The sequence below is a fragment of the Anoplopoma fimbria genome, chromosome 19 (genome assembly GCF_027596085.1).
Source record: "Anoplopoma fimbria isolate UVic2021 breed Golden Eagle Sablefish chromosome 19, Afim_UVic_2022, whole genome shotgun sequence".
In the NCBI taxonomy this organism is placed as follows: domain Eukaryota; kingdom Metazoa; phylum Chordata; class Actinopteri; order Perciformes; family Anoplopomatidae; genus Anoplopoma; species Anoplopoma fimbria.
Window position 1 is genome coordinate 9,358,071 of NC_072467.1, and position 25,421 is coordinate 9,383,491.

At 39.4% G+C, this 25,421-nt stretch overlaps 1 protein-coding gene across 2 annotated transcripts; it reads right to left on the reverse strand.

Moving 5' to 3' along the window:
• Positions 1 to 517: 517 nt before the first annotated feature.
• cracr2aa (calcium release activated channel regulator 2Aa) lies at positions 518 to 15,871 on the reverse strand. 2 transcript variants are annotated; one of them, XM_054619386.1, is made up of 18 exons: positions 15,795 to 15,871; positions 12,616 to 13,021; positions 11,055 to 11,166; positions 10,767 to 10,956; positions 9,478 to 9,624; positions 9,250 to 9,340; positions 9,042 to 9,137; positions 7,322 to 7,509; positions 6,891 to 6,962; positions 6,445 to 6,490; positions 5,753 to 5,832; positions 5,277 to 5,628; positions 4,940 to 5,072; positions 4,172 to 4,253; positions 3,757 to 3,871; positions 3,297 to 3,398; positions 2,895 to 2,971; positions 518 to 1,974 (listed from the first exon to the last, which is right to left on the reverse strand). In XM_054619386.1, exons 2-18 carry the CDS (start codon positions 12,832 to 12,834, stop codon positions 1,887 to 1,889), a joined length of 2,190 nt encoding a protein of 729 aa, XP_054475361.1. In that variant the 5' UTR covers positions 12,835 to 13,021; positions 15,795 to 15,871; the 3' UTR covers positions 518 to 1,886. The 2 variants fall into 2 exon arrangements, with proteins under 2 accessions (XP_054475361.1, XP_054475362.1); XM_054619387.1 differs by lacking the exon at positions 15,795 to 15,871 and adding an exon at positions 15,402 to 15,468.
• Positions 15,872 to 25,421: the final 9,550 nt, after the last annotated feature.

Here is a 25,421-nt window from a genome sequence, read left to right on the forward strand (position 1 = left end):
AGACTCTAATGAATCCTTACAGGGCTGTTACCAAAATGTACAGTGTGAGCACTTGGGACCAATAGGAGGAACCTATATTAATAAAGCATGCAACTAATGCTAGTAACAATCAACAAATAGTGCAGTATGCTGCCTTCTCAGAGCACACAGAGTTTTCTTTCATCCTGCATATTTTATGGGGCTCTAGCTGGTACAAATAAGCAATACACTATTAAGAGTCATTAATGCTTACAATCAACAATACATGATAAGTTTATATATTTATTTAGAACGATGCTGGTATTGAAAGAGCATCTGCAAGTTACACCTTTACAGAAAAAGTTTTCTGAAAGCCAGCTCTTCAAATGAAACCCCAAACTATATAGTTTATAAGTCATACTAATTCTAATAAATTGGCATGTTGATTCCACAAAATATGAAATATGTTGTTTCACATACTGTTATGTCAACTTAAAAAAATGAATAAACAGCAATGTCCACTCTGGTCCACTGGGTGATGCTGTATGACTTATTTTAATGTCAATGTACCAGGAAGAAGAAGTATTTTACACATTAACATGACAATTATTTATTTATTTGTTTTTTGTATTTACATGTTTCTTATTAACATTAAAGTGATGTGCAAGACACTGGCAGTAGTGGAGCAAGATTAGTGATATCAAATTGTGAAAATCTGAACTTTTTACCATTCTATTTTTAGCCTTGCTGTAACAAATACATTTCATAACTATCTTAACATGGTATAGTGACACAATTTACATAAAATACTTGGCACAGAGGCAGATTAAAGTGATGAACATAATTTTGTCTGTTGGTGTAAATAAAGCTCTTTGTTACTTTCTAGACACACAACTGAGTCAACCTCCCGACGAAATGCTCAGGTAGCATAACAACCTTCAGCACTAATACAACAACAACAACAAAAAAGAATTACAGATCAATAATAATATACTGAGGATAAAATAACACAAATGGCTGTAAAATGAAATACTAAAATGACAGCCCTGCTACAAATTCTACATTTGAAGCTTATCCTTTTTAGTTCTCCATTATTCAAACACACCATATTTTTGTAAAATCATGTGACACAACACAGAAGCACATTACTTTGGTACTGTGCTGCATGCTAGTAGTTTATTTTTACTTTGTCCACCCGGTGAAGAAACTAAGACATCCGTGCCTTATCCTGCAATGCCACATAACACTATAACTAATCTTAGCCCTAATGGTTAATCAACACCTCTTTGACACTATCTAAAAAAAACAAAAGCTTCACCAAGGTAGTGTTTACTGCAAGGTTGTTTGATAAAGCATTACATTTTACAGTTGTTTGTGTTTTTAGGTCCATGTCATGTATTTGTACAAAAGGGGAAGAAGCAGAACAGCTAAAAAAAAAACCACATTACACAGATAGAGTAAAAGGCCCACATGTGACAAATAAATATTTAAGAGACACAGTTGTTCATTGTACATTTAAAAAACAAAAGGTCTAAGTTTGACTCAAAATCGACTCAGTTTGACTAACATTTGTTCAGTTGTTTTTATATATTATTTTCTTTGAACTTTTGACATTCTTCTTCTTTTTAGAACAACTTAGAGTGGACTGTTTATAATATAGAATTAACATCTGTGACACACGACAACATACATACAGCCCGTGGTGTTGGGTGTACCCAGAGTGCCACAAAGTGGAAGACTGTGGGAGGAACAGTTGTGCTGATGTTCAGAATAACATGTCCTCATGTGGTCTTAGTAAAGGGTAGTGCTACTGTGTGTGCGTGTGTGTTTGTGTGTGTGTGTGTGTGTGTGTGTGTGTGTGTGTGTGTGTGTGTGTGTGTGTGTGTGTGTGTGTGTGTGTGTGTGTGTGTGTGTCAGCTGTTTTACTGTTAGCAGCAGGATCTCTTCTTCTCTGAAGGGTCGCCGACCAGCTGGACCGTCTTCTCCTTCTCCCTGTCCTCTTGCTCTTTCAGAATTCTGAGGGACAAAATGAGGAATAAACAAATGAGCAAGGTCTGGAAGGAAACGCTACTGTGTGAGAACGTACAGATGTTTTGCTGCTGTTACTGCTACTGCATCCAACCTACACATGCTTCAGTTCTGCTCTGTCTGTGTCAGGTCTGTAAAGGCTTTTGGGGATTAGTCGCTGGGGGATTACGCCAACACTTCTTCCCTATTTGTCATGTTTGCTGTGTATTAAATGCTGATTTGCTGTTTGTCACAGCGTGCAGTAACCCCTGAGAGTAGAGCCTTATGGTCGAGCGGTAATAGAGATTAAATGAAGCACATCGCGGCACATGTTTACTGTACACCTCTAATTGATTTGAAGATTATCGTCAAACAGAGAACACAGATTTGATTTAAACATTGACATGAACATTTGATTGTGTCCTTCACGCCATTGAAACTGTAATCAATGCAGATATTTTCAATTCTGTTGTGTTTTCTGGAGCCAGCTGATGAAAAATCGGCCTTTGTGCCTAAAACAAACTCCATGTCATGCCTTATTACAGTACAGAAATAATCCCTTTGAAAAGTCTTCAACTATACTTTACTTTCAAATTCATTGTCCCTCAAAGCTGAAATTATTTCCCACAACACTGTACACATCAGACAGCGGTAAATACAACAGCACACAGTAACAACATACAATGACGGACAACAGTACACACAGAGGCCTGCTGTTCAAGGTCATGGCTGCAGGGATCAGGCTTTTCCCGAAGTAAGCCCTTCTGCACCTCAGAGTTCGGTACCTGCACCTGGACGAGGTCGGGTGTTGGGAGACCAGCTATCCGGGCAGCGGTGTTGGTTATGCGTGTGATTTTGGCCCAATAAAACACAGATAACTGGAAGCATGTTAAACTTAACACAAGATTACAGCCATTACTTTTGCTCACCTGGCTAAATGAATCATGGACTCCATCACATTGTGTCCTGAGCATGCGCTGCACTCATAGAAAGTCATTTGGCAGTCCTGAAAAAGAGACGGACAAGTTTAAACTACTGCACCATGATCAGGGTTAAAGTCAAATCTGTATTAATAGTTTTAAAAGCACAGAGAAATAAATCTGATGTAACAATATTACCTCACCTTCTCAGTCACCATAGAAACTACATTACACGCTAAAGACTTAAAAAAAATAGGATGAGATGAGGTCGCTTCCTCATTATACTCACTCTCTCTTCTGTAATCATGCTTCTTTCATTTATCATAACTTAAAAAATTGCACCCCTGGATGGACACTGATTTGTCTGCTAGAACCTTGAGCTTAGCGGACAAAACACAAACACAAACAGACCTTGGCTAGTCTTTCCCCCATTCCTTTCTGAACTTGTCTCTCAATCTCCTTGTCCGTTTTGTTTCCCAAGAGCATGATGGGGATGTCCTCGCCTGCGCCTTCCTGTGAAAGAAAAAAAAACAAAGGATAAAGATCTTAAAAGAGCCCCGTGCAGTTTAAAGACAAGGCCACCAGCTTCCCTGTTGCTATTGGCTCCCCAGTGGGAAACCAGCCAGGTGTACGGAAGCATCGCTGTAACCCAATTTAGCAGCTAACCTTCATTTGCCATATATCTTCTACATTACAAAACTGTGAAATATATATTTAACATATACCCTCTCTGATTCCTTTCAACCTGCTAAAGGGAATCAAAATAGTGGAAAAAAAAAACTGCACAGAAACACTGAGTAAAACTAAAACATTTGCTCTGCTTGTGGTATTTCTATATCAGTGAAGCGCAGGGTGACTGTTGGCGTCTTACCTTTACGCTTGTCAGCCACTGTCTGACAGCTGTGAAGCTCTGCACGGTTGTGACATCATACATCACAACCACACCGTCAGCCTTGCGGAAGAATTGTTTAGTGATGCTCCGATACCTGCAGGGGGTGAGGGGGCAAGTACATGAAAAGAGGAAGTGTTTTGTTGTGTTTTCACTGGTGCTTCAAAAATCCCTGAAAACTCCCTCTTGGCTTTAGCTGCTTTTGTACAAATTGTGAAAAATACAGGAATAATGTGTTCAAATGAGATCTGAGGTGCATTAAGTACAAAAAAAAAATCATATTTTAGCTTTTACAAGGAAACTATTTGATTCAATAGAACTTTTAAGAAAGAAAGTAGTGGCACACAGCATGTTGCAGTACACAATAGACTCTTTTCAAATGTGATCATGTCTTTACCTCTCCTGTCCTGCTGTGTCCCACAACTGCAGTGCCACCTGGCTATTGTCCACAGCTATTGTCTTTACACTGTAATCTATACCTGCACAAACAGACAAGAAAGGTATTCAGTCTGCACATTCAGTTTTAATCTTGTTACTCTCTACTGTTCTAACACTAAACAAATTATTTTACACATACGTAGAAATATGCAAATCTATACACTAAATGCATGTGATTATTCCCTTATTTTAGGGTAAAACAATTTAAACAAGATTATAATTTATACTGGAAAAATAATGTTTGAGTCAATGAACCTGAAAAACTAAAACTGGACATTTTTATATGAGAAAAACAAGTGGTGTTACTTACAAACTTAACTCAAGGGTTTTCAAAGGCTTAACTGCAGCACATTGACAGAAGCCTTGAATCACTTTTATTTATCTTTATCAAAATTAAATCTTCTAACAGCTGAATCAAACAAATGACAATAAGTCAGCCGGTAAGCTGTTCCTCCGAGACATATCAGAGACTATACAGAGGGACCTCAGCATACAGGTTTATCAGAATGTTTAGCACAATGATTAACCACAGAACAAGCCTATGTACAGTCTTATAGCCTGTCCTTTCACTGCTGACACTGCTGTACTTAGTCTCACTAAGAAAAAAACTAATTTCAAGAGCTTTGTAAGCCAACACATACACAGCCTGAAGTCAACCGGGCTGGGTGTTCTGTTGCACTTGCTCACAGGAACTAACAAGAGTGTGTTTGCACTTTACTGTACGTACCCACAGTAGCAGAAGTGCCGGGGCGGAAGCAGTCGTCGCAAAATCGCCGAAGGAGGGAGGTCTTTCCTACGCTAGAGTTCCCCACCAGGACGATCTTGAAGAGGCGATCGGGCAGAGAGGGACCACCCTCCTCCTGAAGAAAGAAATTGGTTAAGTGGCTGACTCCTCTCTGTGTGAGGGAGGCTACAACAGGGCCGTACTGTACATAATGAGGTCACTAGTTAGACAACAGTTAGAACGTCTCCTCCCTATAACTACTACATGGCTTGGAAAAAGGGAGCTCTTTGCCATTAAAATAAATTGTACAAACACTTGCAGGTATTGCATCCTTGCTTACGTTTATGCTGGTCTCCTTGCCAACAGGCTGACCCCTCGGAGATAAGGGGGTTTCACTTTTCTCCACATCTTCCTTCGACTTTTGCTGCTGGGCAGAAGATGCACAAGGGTAAATATTGCTCATCACCAAGTCTATATTCTCCTCACTGTCTGAGGCCTCCTCCTCTTCACTACACTCCTGAAGTGGGGTTTGGGGCTGACAGTCTTTCTGGAGCAAGTCTGGGAGGTGGTCCTCCTCGATGGAGATGATCCTCTGGAGGTGACCTCTTTTGTCTGCTGCACAAGAGGAATGGCATGACCCGTTGGTTAGGTTGTGCCTCACAGAGCTGGTGTTCGGATCCTCCTCATCCTCACTGCAGATAGAAAGTGACATTATAGTACACACTACAGTACTATTTGTAACAACCCAGGTCCAACAAACTCGATGATGAAAGCAGAACATGTGCTGTACAAACTGTGGCTTGTGTGACGGTTTACCTTTTGAAGATATTTGTTTTTGTGTGTTGCAAAACACTGATTGAAGGCATTTGCTTCAAACTTGGTGTTTTCTTTGGATTCTGATGAAATAAAAATGAAATGAAATAAAAAAAGTTGTTATTCATATCGCAGTATTAGATTCAGGGTTCCAATCTAAATTTTGGGATGGCTATTCTAGACTCTTGTTAACACTTTTTTCATTTCCTATAATCTTTAAAAAAGAGGGCATATGAAGTGCGGACAGGGGAACTTTAAGTAATACAGTGCCTGACAGCCTGCTGCTGTCAGGCTGCACAACCAACTCTGCTCCCAGCAGACCACATGACCACATGACAATAATAATTTCATGACAATAAAAACCTGTGCAATACATTACACATTACACTGTGCAATAATAGTTAAAAAAGTTAAAAATAGTTAAAATAGTTGTTGTTTTTTTCTCTGTCTGTAAATATAATATTTCAGTTATTGTTGTTTTTTCTACTGTTTTTTTTTTATTGCTTATTTATAATACTTGTTTTATTTTATTTTTATTTTTTATTTTTAGCTTGTCTTCTTCTACTATGTCTCTTGTGTGCACTTTACGCTACGCTGTTGTAAGTCTGCAAATTTCCCCGCTGCGGGACTAATAAAGGATTATCTTATCTTATCTTATCTTATCTTATTATTCCGCTATAATAAACAGCACATACCTGTAAGAATATGTCCTTTTCATCCCGTAAATGTTTGTTCATTTCCCTGGATACAACAGAGAAATAAAGATATTAAAGAGAGAGTGATAATCCTTTCACAAGATTTAACCTTTACACAATTTATGTTAAAGTCAATATCAATATGGATGCCTGGCCTTGTTTGATAGGCTGCTTTCTGTTGAACAATAAACAAGCCATGATAACTCTGGAGCATCCTGCCCTCCACAGGTATATAACAACGGGTCTTTCCTTGGGTAAACAATATATGTCACTTGATTAAAGACTAGCAGGCGTTAGCGTGAATCCCTGGAACAGTAGTTTACATTGTTGGATACCAGTGGAAGGCTGATTTAAAATCACAAGATAAATATCCATGTCATGTCTCTGTATTGTGTTTTGTTTTTTTCTTAAGTTGGGCCAGTACAGCTGCACCTCTGGATCCAAACCTCAAAAGGTCCAGTTGTTTGAGGAGGCCCGCTCGCTCTCGCTGCAGTCCCTCAGTCAGTCTGTAGATTTCCCTGTGTTGAAAGACAATGAATGCTTTTATTACAACCGCTCTAGGACCAGCGACAGTATGCACTTAAAACACTTTATTAAAAACAAGTGAGGATATTATGAACCAGAGCATATTTTCATCAAGAGCACAGCTTTTGAAACATACATTAACCCTTGTCTTTTATAATTGATTGTAGATATGCAGTATATAAAAATAATTGTCATTGTAGGTTACAGCCTAAAATCATGTTTTGTTGACAGGATAAATTGTGTATAAATAATTTATCACTTTGGTTAGTAGCAAATACATGTGATCTAATTAGGAAGCAATAAGAACAATCAGTGCAGGAGTGATGATGAACACAGAATAGTTGCAACTCACATCTCCTTGTCCTCGTGAAGCTGCGTGGACTGCTCCTGCAGCACATTCAGCTGGTCCTGTGCCAAAATCAGCTCTTGGCTTGTGTGGTCCAGCTCCCGTGCTAACTCGTCATTCTTGTGCTTCAGCTTCACGTTCTCCACCTTGGTCACATGTTGTTCACTGTGAAGCTCCTGGCACTGAAGTTCCAACTGGAGACAGACCGGTGGTCAAAAACGAAACAAGTAAAAAATACTTTGGGATTACTTTGGTTTCGATGGAATCGATTGTCACAGTGCTCCACACAAGGATCAAGCCATTTCTTGTAGGACAGACCTTTAATTTAATAATATTAAATCACGTGTCTCTAAAGTTCCTCTCTGATCACATCAACATGAATACCATCTTTAGCACGAGGAAGATAAAAATGTGTGACCTTAGCGACCCCTAGTAGTACACATTCACACAATCTACTCCAACCATTGTGCTCTCATGTCTTAAAATGCATGGCTTATAAATGCACAGCGAGTCTTTAACCCATAGTCATAGAATAAACGTTAGGAGACAACATGATGTAAAGACATAACACCGTCAAACAGCTGACTGCCTTTGAATACTTTTCAACAAACTGCTTTTGTTAGATCAATGCCATTGACTGATCAATCATGAGCCGAACCCTACTCAATGCTTTTAAAGCTGTAAAGGCCTGTACGCCACTGTGTGGATAATTGTTCTCTGCAAACCCTTTGTAAACAGCAGACTTATTAATTAGAGGTGTAAGGTGCTGGGAGAAGAAGAAGAGTTAATTTCAGTTAGCTAATTAGCCAAGAGTGCACGTCTGCAAATGAAGATGTGGCAGAACCTATTAACTAGTATCTATCAACACAAGCTGTTGCTGCTGCAGAAAAAAACTCACTGGAGAAGCATCGAGTAGATGCAAATCTGCTCGTTCACAACTATTATTTGACATCCTTACCGAGCGGTGGAACGTGCTGTAATTATTTGCAATTTTGAGGTACTTGAACTTTATTTGAGGCATTCATTTCCTGCTGCTTTATACTTCTACTTACTTACTTTACACACATTTCACATTAGTTACTAGGTACTTCTGACTTTTTAATGTTGAGATTAATATGTATTTTTTTTAAATCAACTAATAAATTATGATGTTTTATTATGGATCAAGCTACCCGCCAGTATATAATGTAGTCCCTTAACGTCACCTTAAACAGCCGCACCATTAGTGATGATTACATATTAAAGATACAGTCTCAGTCCATACCATTCTGGTTCTACATATCAAGTATATATATATATATATATATATAGATAGATCATAGTCACAAATAAACCAACTCATCTACTTCATAAAACACTTCAAATTCTCATTCATTTTATGTATTTCAGAAATTGTATAATCTGTTTTGTTTGTTGTTTGAACATGATTTTATGTATGTGTAGCCTACTGGGCTCAGAGGTCTATCACTGTGTTTTACAATGATGGTTTAATAGGAGTGTTTATGGCACAGTGGTACCAAATCACTTTATAAGCGGATTTACAGCATTCTGTTATCTGTCGTCTTGTTTAATGTGTTTCATGTGTGTTGCTGCTCTGACAGCTGAATTTCCATATTTGATAGGTGAAGTGAGAGGGTGTGTGTGTGTGTAAAGTGTTCCTCATGGAGAGTGAATACTGAAGTGCACTTTCTGAGAAATCCTCCCGCTAGGCCTAAAGCTTACTCACCCTTCTCTGTTTCTGAAAGAGCTGTTCCAGCTCTTTCTCCTTACCAGACAGCTGCAGCTCCAGGCCTTGACTGCGAGACAGAAAGCGCTCATAGTCCTTGAGTTCAGGGATAAAAGAGTGAGTCGGGAGGACAGAGTGCAAGTGTGATGAAGAATACGCCAAATTTAGCAATAAATTGATAAAACTTGTAGATAAGGTGGGTTTGTACCTGCAGCACAATCTTGTCTTTTTCATTTTTTATTTGCTGCTCCATTTCCTCATAAAGGTGTTGGATCTCATCATCGTGTGTTGCTGCTTTCCTGTATGGATACAATTCAGATGATGTGCTATGTACAGTGTGAACCTCACAACGTGTGCATGAAACAACTGCCTAGATCGACACACTTGAACTCGTACAGTACAGTTTTAAATGACCTCGTTTACATGTCTCCCTGACCTCTTGAGTGCGCTCTCCATCTCCCTCTTCTCCCGGTTGGCCTCTATAATCTGGGTCGTCACTCTGGCCAGGAAGTCCTCAAAATTGGATAAAAGGTGGGGTTCATCTCGGCGCAGCTGGGCCCACAAACTGCGCACTTCAGCTCGACTAAAAGAACAGAATGGAGAAGCAGGAGTAACCAAATGTAGCGTCAAAGTCAATTTCTTTAATGACATTTTAAACAAGAAATTCAATGTCACTTTTTTTAGAAGTCAAACAAATTCAAGGACATGGGTGGAAATTAAAGCACAGCAACAGTCAAACACATAAACGTACATAGAGGCAGCAGCTCAAGGAACAGATCATTGTGGTTTCTTAAAGGACATGATGTTCTTTGCCTTGAAACATCTGTTTATTATTGCAGCAAAAATGTCTGACACTTTAGTCATGTTCTGCTACATATTGTGCCTGTTCTGGCACATGATAAGGTAGGGAAAGTCAAACAAATCCCTGGAAGACTTTTCAACAGTTCCAAGTACATATCCCTAAAGTCTTGTGAACATCAATATCAGTTAGTGCTGCACAAACTGATCGGAACATCTAAAATGTCAACTCGAGCTAACCAAGTAGGAGGTGGAAGCCAATAGGATGTTTAAATCTGGCATCCACCTCCACCACTGTTTACTTTTATTGAGTTGGAGTTGTTTGTTAAAGGTGAGTCTAGTCAAGCATTTCATAAGATCCTTTCATTCACCATATCTCACAGTCAAACAAAGCAATGTCTAAATTTTAGACATTGCTTTGTTTGACTGTGAGATGACAATATTAAATAAGCGTAAGTAACTCTCGTTGAGGTCTTTTTAGACTCTAAAAAGACCTCAACGAGAGCTACTTACGCTTATTTAATATTGTATTAAAAACCAATGAAGAGAAAATTGACATTAATGATTCAGACAAGATTGTGAAGAATGTCTGGAAGTGAATCTTCTTCACAAATCATGATATTTAAAACTAATTTCTATGTTTTGAACATGATCCTATCAAACAGCATTTCATTTTCAAGCAGTCACATTCTAATACAGAGAGGCAGAGCACAGCTTGCTCAGAGAAGGAGCACAGAAACTGCTTTGCTTGTGAGTGGAAACTTCCAACTCTTGTTTATTTTTGCACAGCTGATTATAGTCTCAGGCTAAGTCCCTGAAAAATAAAGTGTAGCCTTAAAGCAGACGTTAACAAAGTGTGCAGAGATAAGACCTTGGCCTGACAACACACGCTGTAAACACAAGAACACACATACAAGTCGTACTCACTCTTCAAAGACACTGTTGGCTCCGAGGCTCTCCATGAGCATGCAAAAGTGTTTCTCCTCTTCATCCTCGTCTCCTCTTGCCAGGCTCTCCTCCCACTGGGTCTGGTACAGGACCTCCGACTGGCTTTTACACTCGTTCTTCTCCCCCATGCCTTCAGCTACAGAAATCTTGCGACCGAATAAAAACTCACCTAGAAAAATCAAGACCTTAAGTGCACAGTCCAAACATCAGATTACACCCACTGGTGAAAGCAGTGTTGTTTTAAGTAGGAACAGACTCAAAACGTACTGAAGCCGGTGGAGAACTCGTCCAGGGTTAGGTATCCATTGCCGTCGGAATCGAGGGTATCAAATACGTTCTCCAACTCCTCCGAGCTGAGAGGGAGCTCTGCATTCAGCCTCTATTTAAAAAGACACAAAACACAGCTGTTATTGGAAATAACAAATCCTCAAGGACATTAACAATACTGTAGCTATAACAACTACTACTTGAGACTTATAAGGACAGTCATTAGGCCAGTGGCTAACAGTTATTTTTAACAGTCATAATTAGACTGAAGTAGCCTAAATAACACAGGATGCAAGTTATATTCAAAATAGCCTCGTTCTCATTGTTATTCTAACCAGAAAAAAATGTTTAATGGACATCAGTTTAACACCTTGATACCTGGAATCTTCCCAGTGTAGCTCAAGTCATTAATTATTGACCACTGTGCAGCTCCACAGGAGCAGATGTTGGCTCAAGTGAGACTGGTGAAAGTATTTTAATAGAATATTTTAAGAAGACTGAGATACAATTAGAGAGGGAAGGAGAGACAGCTCCTCTGTAACTAAAGGTTGAATCCAAACGCACATGACAGAGTGAGAACCTTCCTTCTGACCATGACAGTAACCGCTGGATCATTAACAGGAAAAGCCAACACCGCCACACCTCTGAAAAGCAGCTTTGGGCTTTACGCCGTGTTTACACTGCTGCATAATGTTGACCGAGGCGACCCATACAATCCAGGGCAGGGATCCAGATTATCAGCTGTTCTTGTAAAGTGTGTTATCGGGGCAGAACATATCCCTAATGTCAGCAAACAGTAGACTTGTAAAGCTAGCGGGCTGGTGGTCAGAGTGTGAAACGTACATTTAAGCTGTTAAATATTGTGGTTAAAACTCATGTGCAACTTTTGGGTTATGTAAGATAAGTGTAAAACTCAATAACTAACAGCAACAAGCGCTGCTTTTAAGTCGAGATTTTACTCTTCAGTACAGACGGTCATATAAATAGATGTAAGGAGTACTGGACCGCTGTCCTGTTGCCATCTAATTTCCAAGCCATTATTATAAACATCAGATCAAAGCTTCCCCTCTCTGTATTTATGCTCCTATGCCCGACTACAAGTGCTTCATCAAAGGATCAGGGGATGAATATCAGAGGGGCAAGTGAATCTGCACAATAATGTGAGTGGAGGAGTTGCATGACAAAGCATCCGCGTGGGTCTCTGTGTCTCATTCTCTTTTATGCCGCTTTGACTAAGGTGCACATTTCCTGTCTTTGTCCTGATCAGCATCATTAATGAGTGCACAGACCGTGCCTGCATTTCAGGCAATGGATGATATCTCTAAAAATGGCCATTTTGGATGCAAAAAAATGTGTCCTAACAGCGCTGATACTTTGTTATTTAGGTGTTCCCACAAGTTATTTAAAGTTTGTAACAAAGTGTTTCTGTTATTTTCTGCGTCAGTTACACCCTAAATTAAGTCCAAGCTAACATTACATCATCTAAGTTTGAATTACTTTTATGAAACAAACATTTATTAAAGCTCAGCCATGGCATTCACCCGTGTGTCAGCAAGCTCACCTGCATGTCACGTCGGTTGATGAAGCCCTTGTTCTCGTTGTCACACATCTGGAAGAACTCGCGGGTTTTCTCCACGATAGTGTTTTGGCCCAAGTCCCCGTTCTCATATTTGCCCGCCTCGTCGCAAACTCCTTGCCTTTGCCATGCTGTCTGGGCCACCGCGGTGGTCGTAGTTGTGGTGGTGGTGGTGGTGGTGCAAGGAGCAGTAAAAGCTGCCATGGTGTTCGTGAGTCTCTTGCTTTCGGAGCGTTTCCCGCGTCCCTCACATGAGCCGGTAACAGACAGAGGCGTGGGGAAAAGAGATCCTGGAGAAGTGGAGCTTCAGCCTGCTCTACATCAGAGGCTCTCACCAATTGTCACAGATTGTCATCTCTTAGCAACCGCCTCTTTAATTAGTCGATGAAACCTAGGAGAGAGACAGGAGGAGAGTCTTCAGTTTAAATAAGTACAGCTCCTTGCCCGATAGAAATAGATCAAAAATACATAAAAAGTATTTATTGCGTCACAAACATGTTATTGTACAAAATGTTTAGTCTATAAATGTAAATCTATAAAAGGCAGATGTATCATCCTTATTTCCAGCATATCAATAACTCAATAACAGCTGCATTAAAGTAACAGACTTGAGAGATTTGATTACATTTGTAACACTTTGACTGCTTTTAATTAGTTATTCTGCTAATTATTCATTCACACAAAAAACAGCCAGTGAGTGTCATCATGTAAACATGTGCATACATTAATGGTTCTTTTTCTCACCATTTTTCATCTTTCACACACATTATCAGTCTGATTTACATTTGCATTATCAAACATGGCCCACTGCGTGCTGTGCACCAAAAACAACTGCTGCTCTTCTGCTTTATTTCAGAAACGATGGCCCTCGCTGAGACTAATGTCATCTGACAAGTTAAGCCAAAAACTCAAAAGAAAGTTGTGGTATGACGAGGAGAGTCTTGTCTGCCTGGAAATATTGACTGATAACTCAGTTAGCGATGGGTTTCGTGGGGACTACCGTTCTATGTGCACTGGTCTGGAAGACTGCCTTCCGGAGGCTGTGGTGCACCATGAGTCAGCTCAGTCGATTCATGACAGTGTGTGTGTGCGTTTGTTCAACAACGCAATGTAGACATGTGGGACTGGTATAAGTCAAACAGACGGTTAAAACATTGACATGCATGAAGGCAGGGAGAACAACAGAGGAGAATAAAGGGTCAGGGACATAATACACACACACACACACACACCTTATAACACCTGTACTGGCACAAATATAATCTATATTTTTTGCTCATAAAGCTAATTCTATCTGAAATTTATGTTTTTGACGGGATCTCCCATTTATATGAATATATACAGGACCAAAATAATAAAATAAGCGTACAAAAAATATATTTATGCGTAGAAAACATTTGGTTTTCAGAGAGGTACTTGAAAATGAGTGTACAAACGTTTCTTTGTCTCAACATTTCTATAATATAACATTTGCTATTAATGAACATGGCATGCTTGCAAGTTTGAGCCAAAACATTATGCAACATCTTGCAAACATAACAGCCCTCACGAGGAAAGTCATCCACCCACAACGAGCAACAGACAAAGATTAAGCATGAGAGAGGAAATAAGAAAGGGAACTTAGGTGAACTGGTGTTTGGAAATAGTGATGTAGTGTTTTTGTCCAGAGGCACACGATAATGCACAACGTTATCTAATATTTTCTACACTGTCCTATTGGCCGGAAGCCATGGAAAAGTTTATGGCTCCTTTGTTAAAACTTGGGAGGTGTGTTGAGGCAGGTGGTGAGGGACCTATGACTAGAGTAGAAGGATGTCAGACAAGATAAAACACTCATATGTGTCGACACAGATACTTAGTGTGGAATAAAATACATTTTGTTTAGACCACAATCAATTATAAAATAATATTTGTACTGAAACTAAAGTAGTTGCCATTTTCCAAAGATCTAACTTTTAAATGCTGGAGCTCCCTGCTTTGCATTCAGTTGCCTTATCTGTTTTAGGGTTTGACATGGAACAGTTGTTAGATTTCTGAGCAAAACAAGTCCAACCGGAAACTAAAACGAGGTTTTATGAAACACAAATGAACTAAAAAGCATAAACATTTTTTTGGAAAAGTCCATCTGTTTAAATGAATGATCAGGCTGACAGGTGATTGCCAATAGTCACTGCATTGGACAGGATATCTGCATAAGAGTTTCAGTGTGTCCAACAGACATGAGTTTCTAGTGTCTACAAAGGTGACACAGCAACATTTTAGGCAGACACTGACATAGTGGTCAGAGGCAAATGTAGTTTGTGGTCTAAAGTGTGACTACAAAGGGTCTCTGAATAAGACACTTCTTTTGTTTCTTTTGCACGAGTTAAAAACACAGTGGATGCTGCTGCCTGCTGATCAGTTCTCTCGTTGTTTTTCTCCCTGAAAGTAACTTTTTTCTCAAACAATACAATATGAGATGAAGCTGCTGGGACATCTGTCCCTTAAACCTTCCTCATGATTTGTGTTCGTGCTGCTGAAAAAAAAAAAAAAGTTGTGTTTAATGTCATTGTTGCATTCTTTTGACGACCCCTAACTTCAACAACCTGTTTCGGTTTTCATAACTTCGATGCGCTGCAAGAACACATGGTGAATTAAATGATCCAGCACGGCTCAACACATCAGGGCAGGGATGGTCAAATTCAAAATGTATATTATTGAGGATTGTCCAAATATTCGTCGCACATGCTGGAGGAATTTCAAGTGACTTCAAGTCGCCAACTTTTTCTCACCTACTTCCTGGAGAGAGGTCACGACCGCTTCCACTTGTAACAACAATCACATCAGCGTCATCCGCAGATACTTTGCCTGTTACACCTGTCAACTACTTCTCAATTGTTACATCAGTAATGACATAAAATAACAATATGTAGCTAAGCACCCTGCCAGGAGAAGAGGGTAAGTTACACATAACACGTGTAATTAGATAAAACCTTCACTTCCTTCCCCCCTGGTGACACTTTCTTTTACTGTGAAACTTCCTGAGACAAAAAAACGCCTCATTGAAACTGTAATATTGTGTGAATAAACATTTAACATAAGCTCCCTTTAACCTCCATTTCCATTTGCATGTGATAACTTTTAACCAGTAGCTGGTTTGAGGAACAAAATGTAACTTTACGTACCGGTGAATGAAAAGTTAAATTCCGGTTCGGGGGATTCATTGACTCGGTCTATCAGCCTCCTCCGCTCTGAGCTGCCCTCACTGTTTACAAGTCGACTGGCAGGAGTTTGGCCGAGCACCGACCGGGCAAACCTGAGGGGAGGGGCTTCTACAAAGTCATCGTCGGTAACCATAGCAACATTAACCAGGAAGTCCAGAGAGAGTCTTTCTTTTTCTTTCTTTTCTTCTCAGTGTCATAAGAAAACTTTTCACATGTTAGAAATGGGAAAAACAAAACTTGGTTTCTTCTTTAGTAAATTTTGGACACAATATTAATCTGATAACACGAATTAATTCTTTGTGAGAGGGCAGTAACATTTTATGTGACAATGTTTCATTTTTTTCTGAATTAAACACACAGGTGACATGTCTATGCTTAATGTATTTCCGTTTGTGGAGGAAAAAATGTTGCATAGCCTTCCATGATATTTTTCTTTGTTAGTAACATATCAGGAAGTAACCAAAACAAATTTCAACATCAAGCGTAAAAGTATAGAGAATAAGTTGTCCCAGTATAAGACAACAGCATGCTGTCCTCTTGTTGATCTTGGTGGTCAAACAGAAACAGATTTGTCTGAAATATTCATAAAAATCGTATCTGATAAAATATTCAGGGCATTGTACCGAGGGTGGATGAGCCTACTGTACTCTGCTTTTGCACTATACACTACATATTGTACACTAAATAATGTACACTGTCATATAAATGCTACAAACAAAACATCAATCCAGCTGAACCAGATAAACAGGAAGTAAAAATCCAACTATAAGCCCTGTGATACCGAACAAAAACACGTAGGAAACTGTTTTAGACCATACATGCAAAACATGTTTAAACATCATGAAGGCTGTTTCCAGTACTTGATGAAGTATTTAGGTCCTTTAACTAGGTAAAGTAACAATTGCCTTTTTTTTTTACAGCAAACATCTGACATTTCATAGCAGGAAAACCACAGGTGGAACTACAACATTAACGATGTATCAGCAAGCCTCTTGTACAAGTCCTTGAAATTGACACACTGATATTAAATCAATTAGATACATTGGTGCTTTTTAAGTACATTAAAACGTTACCCAAGTAGATTTATCATCAGAACAAAAGTAACTTGCTGGGAAAAGCACAGTTGGAAATAATAATAAGTAGTGGTGGGATTCCATTTAGCTGCTTCAGTTTCAGGTTCATCGTTTTGTGCAAACTGGTACACTGTTGTGGCTTACTGGGACACTTAAATAGAACAGAGTCATCATCACTTATATTATTATGAACACCTGATGGTTTTTCCTACCATGACAAGTCAAATATGCTGCAGAAATGGTCTTTTAAGGCACTATTTTCATATCATAAACCGTTTATCATGTGTGTAAATGTGTAAGCAGCATTTTAATGTTGTAGCTGGTTGATGTGGAGTTTATCTGAACTATCTAACATAATGTTGCACCATTTCTTCTTCTTCTTGCATTACATCTAGGAACCTGTCTGTCTTCAGTTATGGGGTATGTCCTTCGCTTATCCTGAGAACAGATCTTCTCTCTCTGCAGACATAGTTTGCTCATTCTATAAAACCAGATGTGTGATGTTACTTGTTAGTTCAGTAAGCTTGACACTGGCAAAGTAATATTGTTTTAAACACTTCGTCCCATGTTGTTGCACTTTTTTTCACGTACATAAAGAAATATGTAAATCTAGAATATTGCTTGAATTTTGACTGAATGAGGAAAGTAATTGCATAACTTGTTTATATTTTAAGTAAATTTTGAAGTTACTCTCTGAAAGGCACATAAATCCTGACAAAGTCAATGTATTAGATGGTAAAGTAAAATTCATCAATGGATGAAACCCCATGACAGATCCCTATCTCCTCAGATGGCTATGTGTTCAACAGGAACCTTATAATATTAGCCCAATGCTAATAGTATCCATTACTGGGGCTCCAAGTGCAGTCGGTCAGGCAGGTTGGGAGGGATTGAGATAAGGCCAGGGGACAGTTTAACGGAGATTTCAGTAGTATCATAACATTTTACAAACCATTGCACTCCATATACACACCCAATTTAACTGTGAGATTTATGCTTTAATAATTATAGTAATAATTACAATAATTGCTACTGCTTCACCTTAATTTGTCCTCGCTTTGTTGACAGCAGAATCGTACAGGGTGACGGGGCCATTTGGCTGCCATTCACCTGGAGATTCAAGAGAAAAAGTACATGCAAGAAAATAAAGCATGAAGCACCAAGCAACAGAAACAAAGGAGGGCCGAAAAACATATATATATATTTTTGCGGGTTGAGGACTCACTATCTTGGTCCAAGACCCCCTAATTGACACCTTTGGGACATGGTCTTTCATTTGATCAGTTTCATGGCAAAGACCTGACCAGTCTCCCTGTGAGGCACAAGGTTTACAGTCCTGTGAGATTTCTATATCAGCTCTGATTTGAAAAGAAACTGTCCAAATGACATATTAATTCTACAACACATTCTCGTTTCAGGTTCTCCTCTGCTTTGACCCGACCTGCTGAACTATCCAAAGAGTTTTACTCAACCAGATGCCCCACTGCCTACTTGCTTGTCTTTGTCAAAGTCATTCTCCACCGCAGGTTTAAATCAAATGCAGAAAGGTAAAAAATGTTATGTAATAAATATATTAACAAAATACAAAAAGGTGGCAAGCAGGAGGCCCCCCACTTTTGTGGAAGTAGTCAAACTGACCACAGTCAGAAGGAAAAATGGCCCAGTGATCACAGTTACGGTAAGCACACACAGAATCCAGTTTACGCAGACCGCTGCTCATGGACCAATCAGTCACATAAGCTGCTTTTATAGCCAATGTCACGATTACGTCGTAGTGTTATTTAGAGGCAAAACAAAGGAAAGACTGGAGGCCAACACCAATCACCTCAGCTGAAAAGGATACAACCAGGTGGCAACCTCTGGTTCGGACAGGTGAAGCCAATGCGGAAGTGTCTTAAGACTTGGATTCTCTCTACTGGCCACCATTTTAGAGTAAAATAGACCATAAAGCGGAGTATGCTTTAAGGCGGGCTTAGTGTGATTAACAGGTCGCTGCCACCACCAGAGCCAAATATGGCGTCTCTACGTCACTATTCACATTCCAAATATGGTCACTCACATTCATTGGTTGCAAAAAGCCAGGGTGGCGACAGCTGTAATGCAAGATGGCAAGGGCCAAATCACTGAAATCATGATGCATCTACTTCTTATGGTTACAATCAAATTTGGCACTTTCCTGGAGTCAACGAGCATGTAGGAATAGCGCATCTCTGCCATTGCAACTCAAACAGTGAACTTGTTTGCCACACTAACGTCACGCAAATAACGCTGCCCACCTTGCTTAACGGTAAAGTCTGCACCTGCCAGAGACCCCCTGGTGTTTTCTTTCCCTTGAACCAGATTATATTTCACCAGTGTATCTGGCCGTGTGTAGCCGCAACTTAGGTGTGTGACCCAACTATGTCATGGCAGGTGTTTTGATGAGGACCCACAGAAGCACAGTGTCGAGTGTGAGGTTGTTTGTATGAGCTGTGCTTGAGGAAGCTGCATCAGCAACTACACAGGCCAATAATTCAGCTTATTCTGAACAGGAATACTTTGAATATACACTGATCTGGTTATTAATATGTGGTGCATTAAACTGTAGTACAGTTGTAATACCAATGACTGTCAGATGAGGGCACTGAAGGGCCAGTTATGGATTCATTGATATGAAATGAATTGCATTTCCACACAATTTTTTTCCACTATAAACCAGGAAAGCTGTTTAATCAGCTGCTTTGGGAAAAGTCAATATTATACTTATTGAACTTCCAACATACTGCATCAAGTTTTATGCTGTCCATCTGGACGGATATAGCCTAATAAATGGCACAGATGAGCTTTGAACCAGTCTTGTAACAAGTGGGTTGAATCTACAGGGGGAACAGTGTTATAATGTACCATAAAAATGTGTCTGCTCCATTGCACAGCAGCCAAGCAGGTGTAAAAACTCTCCCAGGCCACATGCAGGCAGTTCTGCTGCAGTTTTCCTATTCACAAACTGAAACTACACATTGATGTTCCACATGGATGTTCCACATGTGTGGCGGTGATGAGGACCCTTGAGCTTTAACTGTCTCCTCGTCAAGTTGTTTTGGAAAGGCTGATTTGCAGCAAACAGATGTATACGAGGCAATGCTCCAACTGAGATTTCAGAGCCAGATGTGTTTACACTTTGAGACACTGAGTAACGGTCTTTGGAAAAAGCACTCATTTCTCGCATGAGTGAAAGCAGACAGCAGCGAGAAAATTGTTGTGATAATTCTCTGTTTGATCCCACTGGTTTTCAATTCTACAATCAGGGAATGTGATATTTTTTTCGCAGTACAGTATTTCTAATAATCTGTTTTAAAGAACTTTATTGTCTCCTTAATATTTGTGTGAAAAATGTCTTCCAACGCTATCATCCATGAAGCTGACATGGTGATAGGACGCTACAGCCACACCCTAAAGTCGAGCAAAGATCCACTGCTACAGGACCTCTGGGAGCAATTTGAACCAGTGGAGAGGAGAAACATAGAGCAGAGGAGCAAGGAAGAGAGGGAGGGAGAGCGGACTGTAGCGAGCAGTGTCACCACACCACTCTGGTTGAAGGCCTTGGAAGGACTGACATCACTCTTGGAGAGTTTCATTCTGCTCTGCATTTCAGAGTATTGGAGGGTGTGTGGTTGGGGGCTTTGGAGTCATCTGTGGCGCTTCTTAAGAGGTCTTTCAGTGCCTTTGGGATCACGTTATGTGGCTGCGATCAGAGATATGCCAGTGTCTGGGGATGTGGATAGTTCTTCCATTCATGGCCTTTGCTGAATCATTGTGTATCTTTGTGGCTTTGGGTTCTGGGTTTTGGTTGTCTGTACATCCCTGCTCTTTTGTGCTTTTAGTCTCGGAACTCATTCACATTTTTGTGCCACAGAGCAGGATGATTGAAAAACTTTATGAGGAGTGCTAAATCTGTTGTCATTGCACCTCTGCATTCTGAGTAAACAATTAAAAACTTACATGTAGGTCAGACCTACTTCGAAGGGTTGTCACCGACAAGGTCTCAAGATTTAGGCCATTTCCGACAGCTATGACACAGTGTGTTTGCTCTTATCTTCACCAAAAGGTTCTCAACTGGCACTCAGGCTTCATTTACTTCACTGCCCCTTTTCTTAAGGTTCACTGGAACTTGTTCTGTCGCAGCCTCAGGACGACTTTAGCCTATTTTTCTTCACAAATGACTTTTTTTGCATATAACCTATTTTTTATACATTTATCAGAAGAGATTTGAAAATGAACTTTTACAAAACTTACCTAATAAATTAACCTTATTCTGTAATCTTTTCGTTTTCCATCTATAATTTCCTTTAATGGGATCCTCCACTGGGGTTTCAGTTTCTCATCACAACCTCTAGGTGGCACTCAAAATTAGGTTAATGCTGTGAAAGAGCTTAGGTCAGCACCTGTGGACTTAATTTGCAGCCAAAACGCTCACACTAATGGGCTCTGGATATGGAGATGGAGCGTGTCATGGTTAATTTATCGCTGCTAAGAGCTGGAAATGATTTTATGAATGGATTATCCAAGTTCTTCCATTCTAGTATCTGCACGTTTTTGCAAGAGAAGCACTAGACTCCAATGTGTTGTTCATAAAAAGAAAATTATTTTTAGACAGGAAAGCAAAGGCTTCCTTCCTACACTGGTTTACTGGCAGGGTAAAAATGAAGTGGAAAATGTTGATTTGGCAGTGTAGATTTTGTTTTTTTGGTGTTTTTTGTAAGCTATGGTTAATTTGCAGTTACAGAGAAATACCACATGTGGCCCTTCTGTCACAAACAACTCCATCCTTCATGCTCTCCCTCTGTATGCTGCTATGTCTAAGTATTTTTACATTACAGCGCTGAAAGATCTGACCAATAGCACTTCTTTTCCAAGGATGTGGTGATGGTTGGCATGCACTCATGTGGCAACCTGGTCCCTGACTGTTGCAGAGTTGGAAGCATGGTACTGTGCCTGACATGCAAAGCAAGCATGCTGTTGCAATTGCTTCTTATCACACAACCTTTTATTGTGTAAGACAAGCTATTACACGCTCCATTTGCAGGATGGCTGCTGTATACTGAGGGCAGAATATTTAGCCCGGTGTGTGACATAATGGAAAGATGCCATTCTGGATTCTATTGTGATGAACACGTTTTCAATTGATTAGAGAAGCTATTATGGTCACCAGCATTGCATATATGCACTTAGCCTTCTATACATTTGCATCAGGGATTTCCATTCCCTTTTGAAACTGGATTCATGCCATTAGGAATGATTGCATGTAAGTATCATTTGCTGTAGTCCCCTCCCGAAGGGACTATGGGAACATGTGTTTCCCATTGTTTCATGGGTTTCTTCATGTGTTCACACTGACCACACTGACTTTGCCATTTACTCACTGCGCTTGTGTACCTCAAAAGACTCTTTTAATATTCTTTGCAATCGGCCTTCAGATTATCTCACCTGAAGGAACTACATCAGTGAAGCAATTAAGTAAATAAGTGTTAAGTAACTGTGTAGCTGGAGTAACAGCCAGTTTCTTCGGTGTTGTACAGATTAAAGAAATGAGATATGCAGCAATTTTGACAGCATGTTAATTGGTCAGATATTGAGGCGCTAGAGGTACTGTTTAAAAAGAGACAGCTAGCTAAACTAAGCTAATCACCTGCTAGTACTAGCTTCACATTTAATGTACAAAAATGTGGCATCGATCCTCTGATTGAACCCTTGTCGAATGCAACCAAAATATTCTTATATTCAAACTATTCCTTCATAGAGTAACTGAACACTGAAATGTTTTTTAAGTTATAAGCTTAATGATAGAACTGTACAGTGATGAAACACATCAATGCTGGTGTTAATATTGACATTTCTTACCAAATGTATAAAAATGAAATGGTTGAAAATGGCTTAAAACTCCCATCTACTTATTTGAATCAGCCCTTATATTGCAAGGCAAATTCTGATAAAAAAAAGAACATATACAGCTTTATGTCACTCCTCTGCATTCAAAATATGGTAATTTATGTTCATTGGTTGCGATAAAAACAACACGGTGAAATTGTAATCCAAGATGGCGACGGCTAATCGTCAAACTCAAGGCTTCAAAACAACAGTCCACAAACCAATGGGTGATGTCATGATGATTTCGTCCACTTCCTATATATAGTCTATGGTTGATGCTGAGTTGAGGCTTTCTTTATACAGAAGTGGACGTGATTGGATCTCTCAGCTTCTTCCCCACCTTTTTTCAAAAATGATGTAGTGGGTGGAGTTAAAGGCTCAGACCTGGGTATGAAGTAACATTTTAACATCATGGTCTTTTCACTTTCAACAATAACTGATAGTAGCCAATCCTTTATGCGACTACCTGATGAATTGTAATCTGAAGGACCTGATTCAGTTTTTAGACCTACAAAAAAGTTGAGACTTGTGGAATCGTTTGCCTAGCTACTTACCAAATGTGGGGTTTGAAAAATGTGTCCCAGCTGCTTTATTTTCAGCCACTTACACAACCTGTTCGAGTAAAAACATTATCCTTATATCTTTTATTTGGTTCAGGTTTTTCACAAGTCCCTTTTTACAACCCACAGGGGTCAAATTCTGTGCTCTGGCCTACACAGCCTCAATATAAATGCTGCTTGCAGAAATGAGTTGCATGTGCTTTTCAATCATGCCACCGCCGTGTTTTAGGATAAATTGTCTGAGTTTTTTAAGTCAAACTATGATATTTTTGCTACTAATAACAGGACAGAACAGGAGAAAAAAAATACAGCTCAATTCTTAATTTAGTATAAGTTTGTAGTTCACACTCTAGCTAGGAGTACACCCTTCCTGAGTAATGCTGAATTTGAATTTCACAATTTTGCACAGATAAGGAACTTGCTTGCTTTTTATGTTAGTAATGCTTTTGCTGAACATGAATAGCTTTTGAGTTATATAGTAAATACCACACTGCAGTTTTACAAATATGCATTTTTTTTGCAAGTTGTCAGAATAGAATATAGTACAGTAGAAATGTAGTAAAGAAAAGCTAACCCGACTCATCTGCTACAATCGCTTATATAAAAGCATATTTCCAACCATTTTCCCCTCACCTCTGGTCCACTGCCCAGTTGAGTGTGGAACGGTCTAGGTTCTGTTCTAGAGACAAAGATGACATCAGAGGTTTTCCTTTGTAAAACAGAAACCTGACAGTTCCCCCCACATTTGTCTAATTCTGGTAACTGATAAAATAAAGAAGGTGTTTGGAAAGGTGAAATGAAACATGCTCTGGCAAAACTAGCTGGCAAAGCACCACATTTTATAACTTAATCTGAATACAAGATTGTTATAACGCGATTAAACACCTCTTTGCAATTACAGACACTTAAATGTATGTGTATCTGGTAATAAAACTGAACTCTATGTTATCTATCTTGCACCATTTTAACAACCACTTACTTTGATCAACATTTGACCTATTAGAATAGCAGGCCTCTCGAGTGTCTCCTAAACTTTTCCATCCAGCTTATATCAGTGTTATACACAGCAATATGTGAGGTGATACTATGTAAAAGATACATTTCTAACGCCTTTGTCATGAAAAATATTTTTTCTGTGTTCAAGAAAGGAAAATTAAAGGCTGCTCAGAAGTTCTGTGTAAGTCCCAGCGTTGACTAGAATGAATTGCTTGGCAACTTTTAGCCCAAATAAAAAACAAACTGAGCTAGTAGGCATCACCTCACTGTTGCTGTAAGAGCATAAACGCAGGAATTAGTGATGATAAACAAGTTTTCTCAGGAAAATTTCTCAGGACATAATATAAGAAAAATAATATAGAAATGAAAAAATGTCAGCAACTAGCTGAGAGAAAAAGTGGTGAAAGTTAGTGGAGAGTTAAAAAGAGAGTTTGTCTGACATTCAACAGGTTGCCAAAACAAGTGAATGCTAATGTTGGCCTTTATTTGTTGGATGTGTAGAGAGGGGACTATTTTCCAAAACATTAGCCATAGCAACTTAGAAGATGATATTTCAATGTCATGTTCACAGCTTGTTTCTGCTGCTAAACACAGTAATTGCAGGTTGTTGTTTTTTTTTTGTGAATTTTAAAGGTGCTAAATTCAATATTCAGAGTTAATATAGCAGCTTGCTTTTATTGCATGTTAGTGAATGCAAGCATGCCCCACTTGTTAGCTCATGGTCGCCGCTCTGCTCCGCGCTCATATTGCGGTTACAGCTGATAAAGCAGTCCCGACCCACTTCGTGGTTACGTAAGTGTAAAACCCACCCTCCAGTTACCCCCGAACTAAATACTTTTAGCTCTGTCAGCCATTTTGCCATTGCACTGTAAGCGCTGTTAGCACTGTCTATATAAAAGTTCGCTGTTAGAACTTGTATATAGCATCTTTAAATAATGTGATATTTTGCATTTGTATTTTGTGTTTAAATTCAGTTGCAAAATTAGAAAGAAATTTTGTGTATTTTGTGGTAAGCAGAAAGTCTTTACAGGCATAGAACATTATCATGTGTAAAT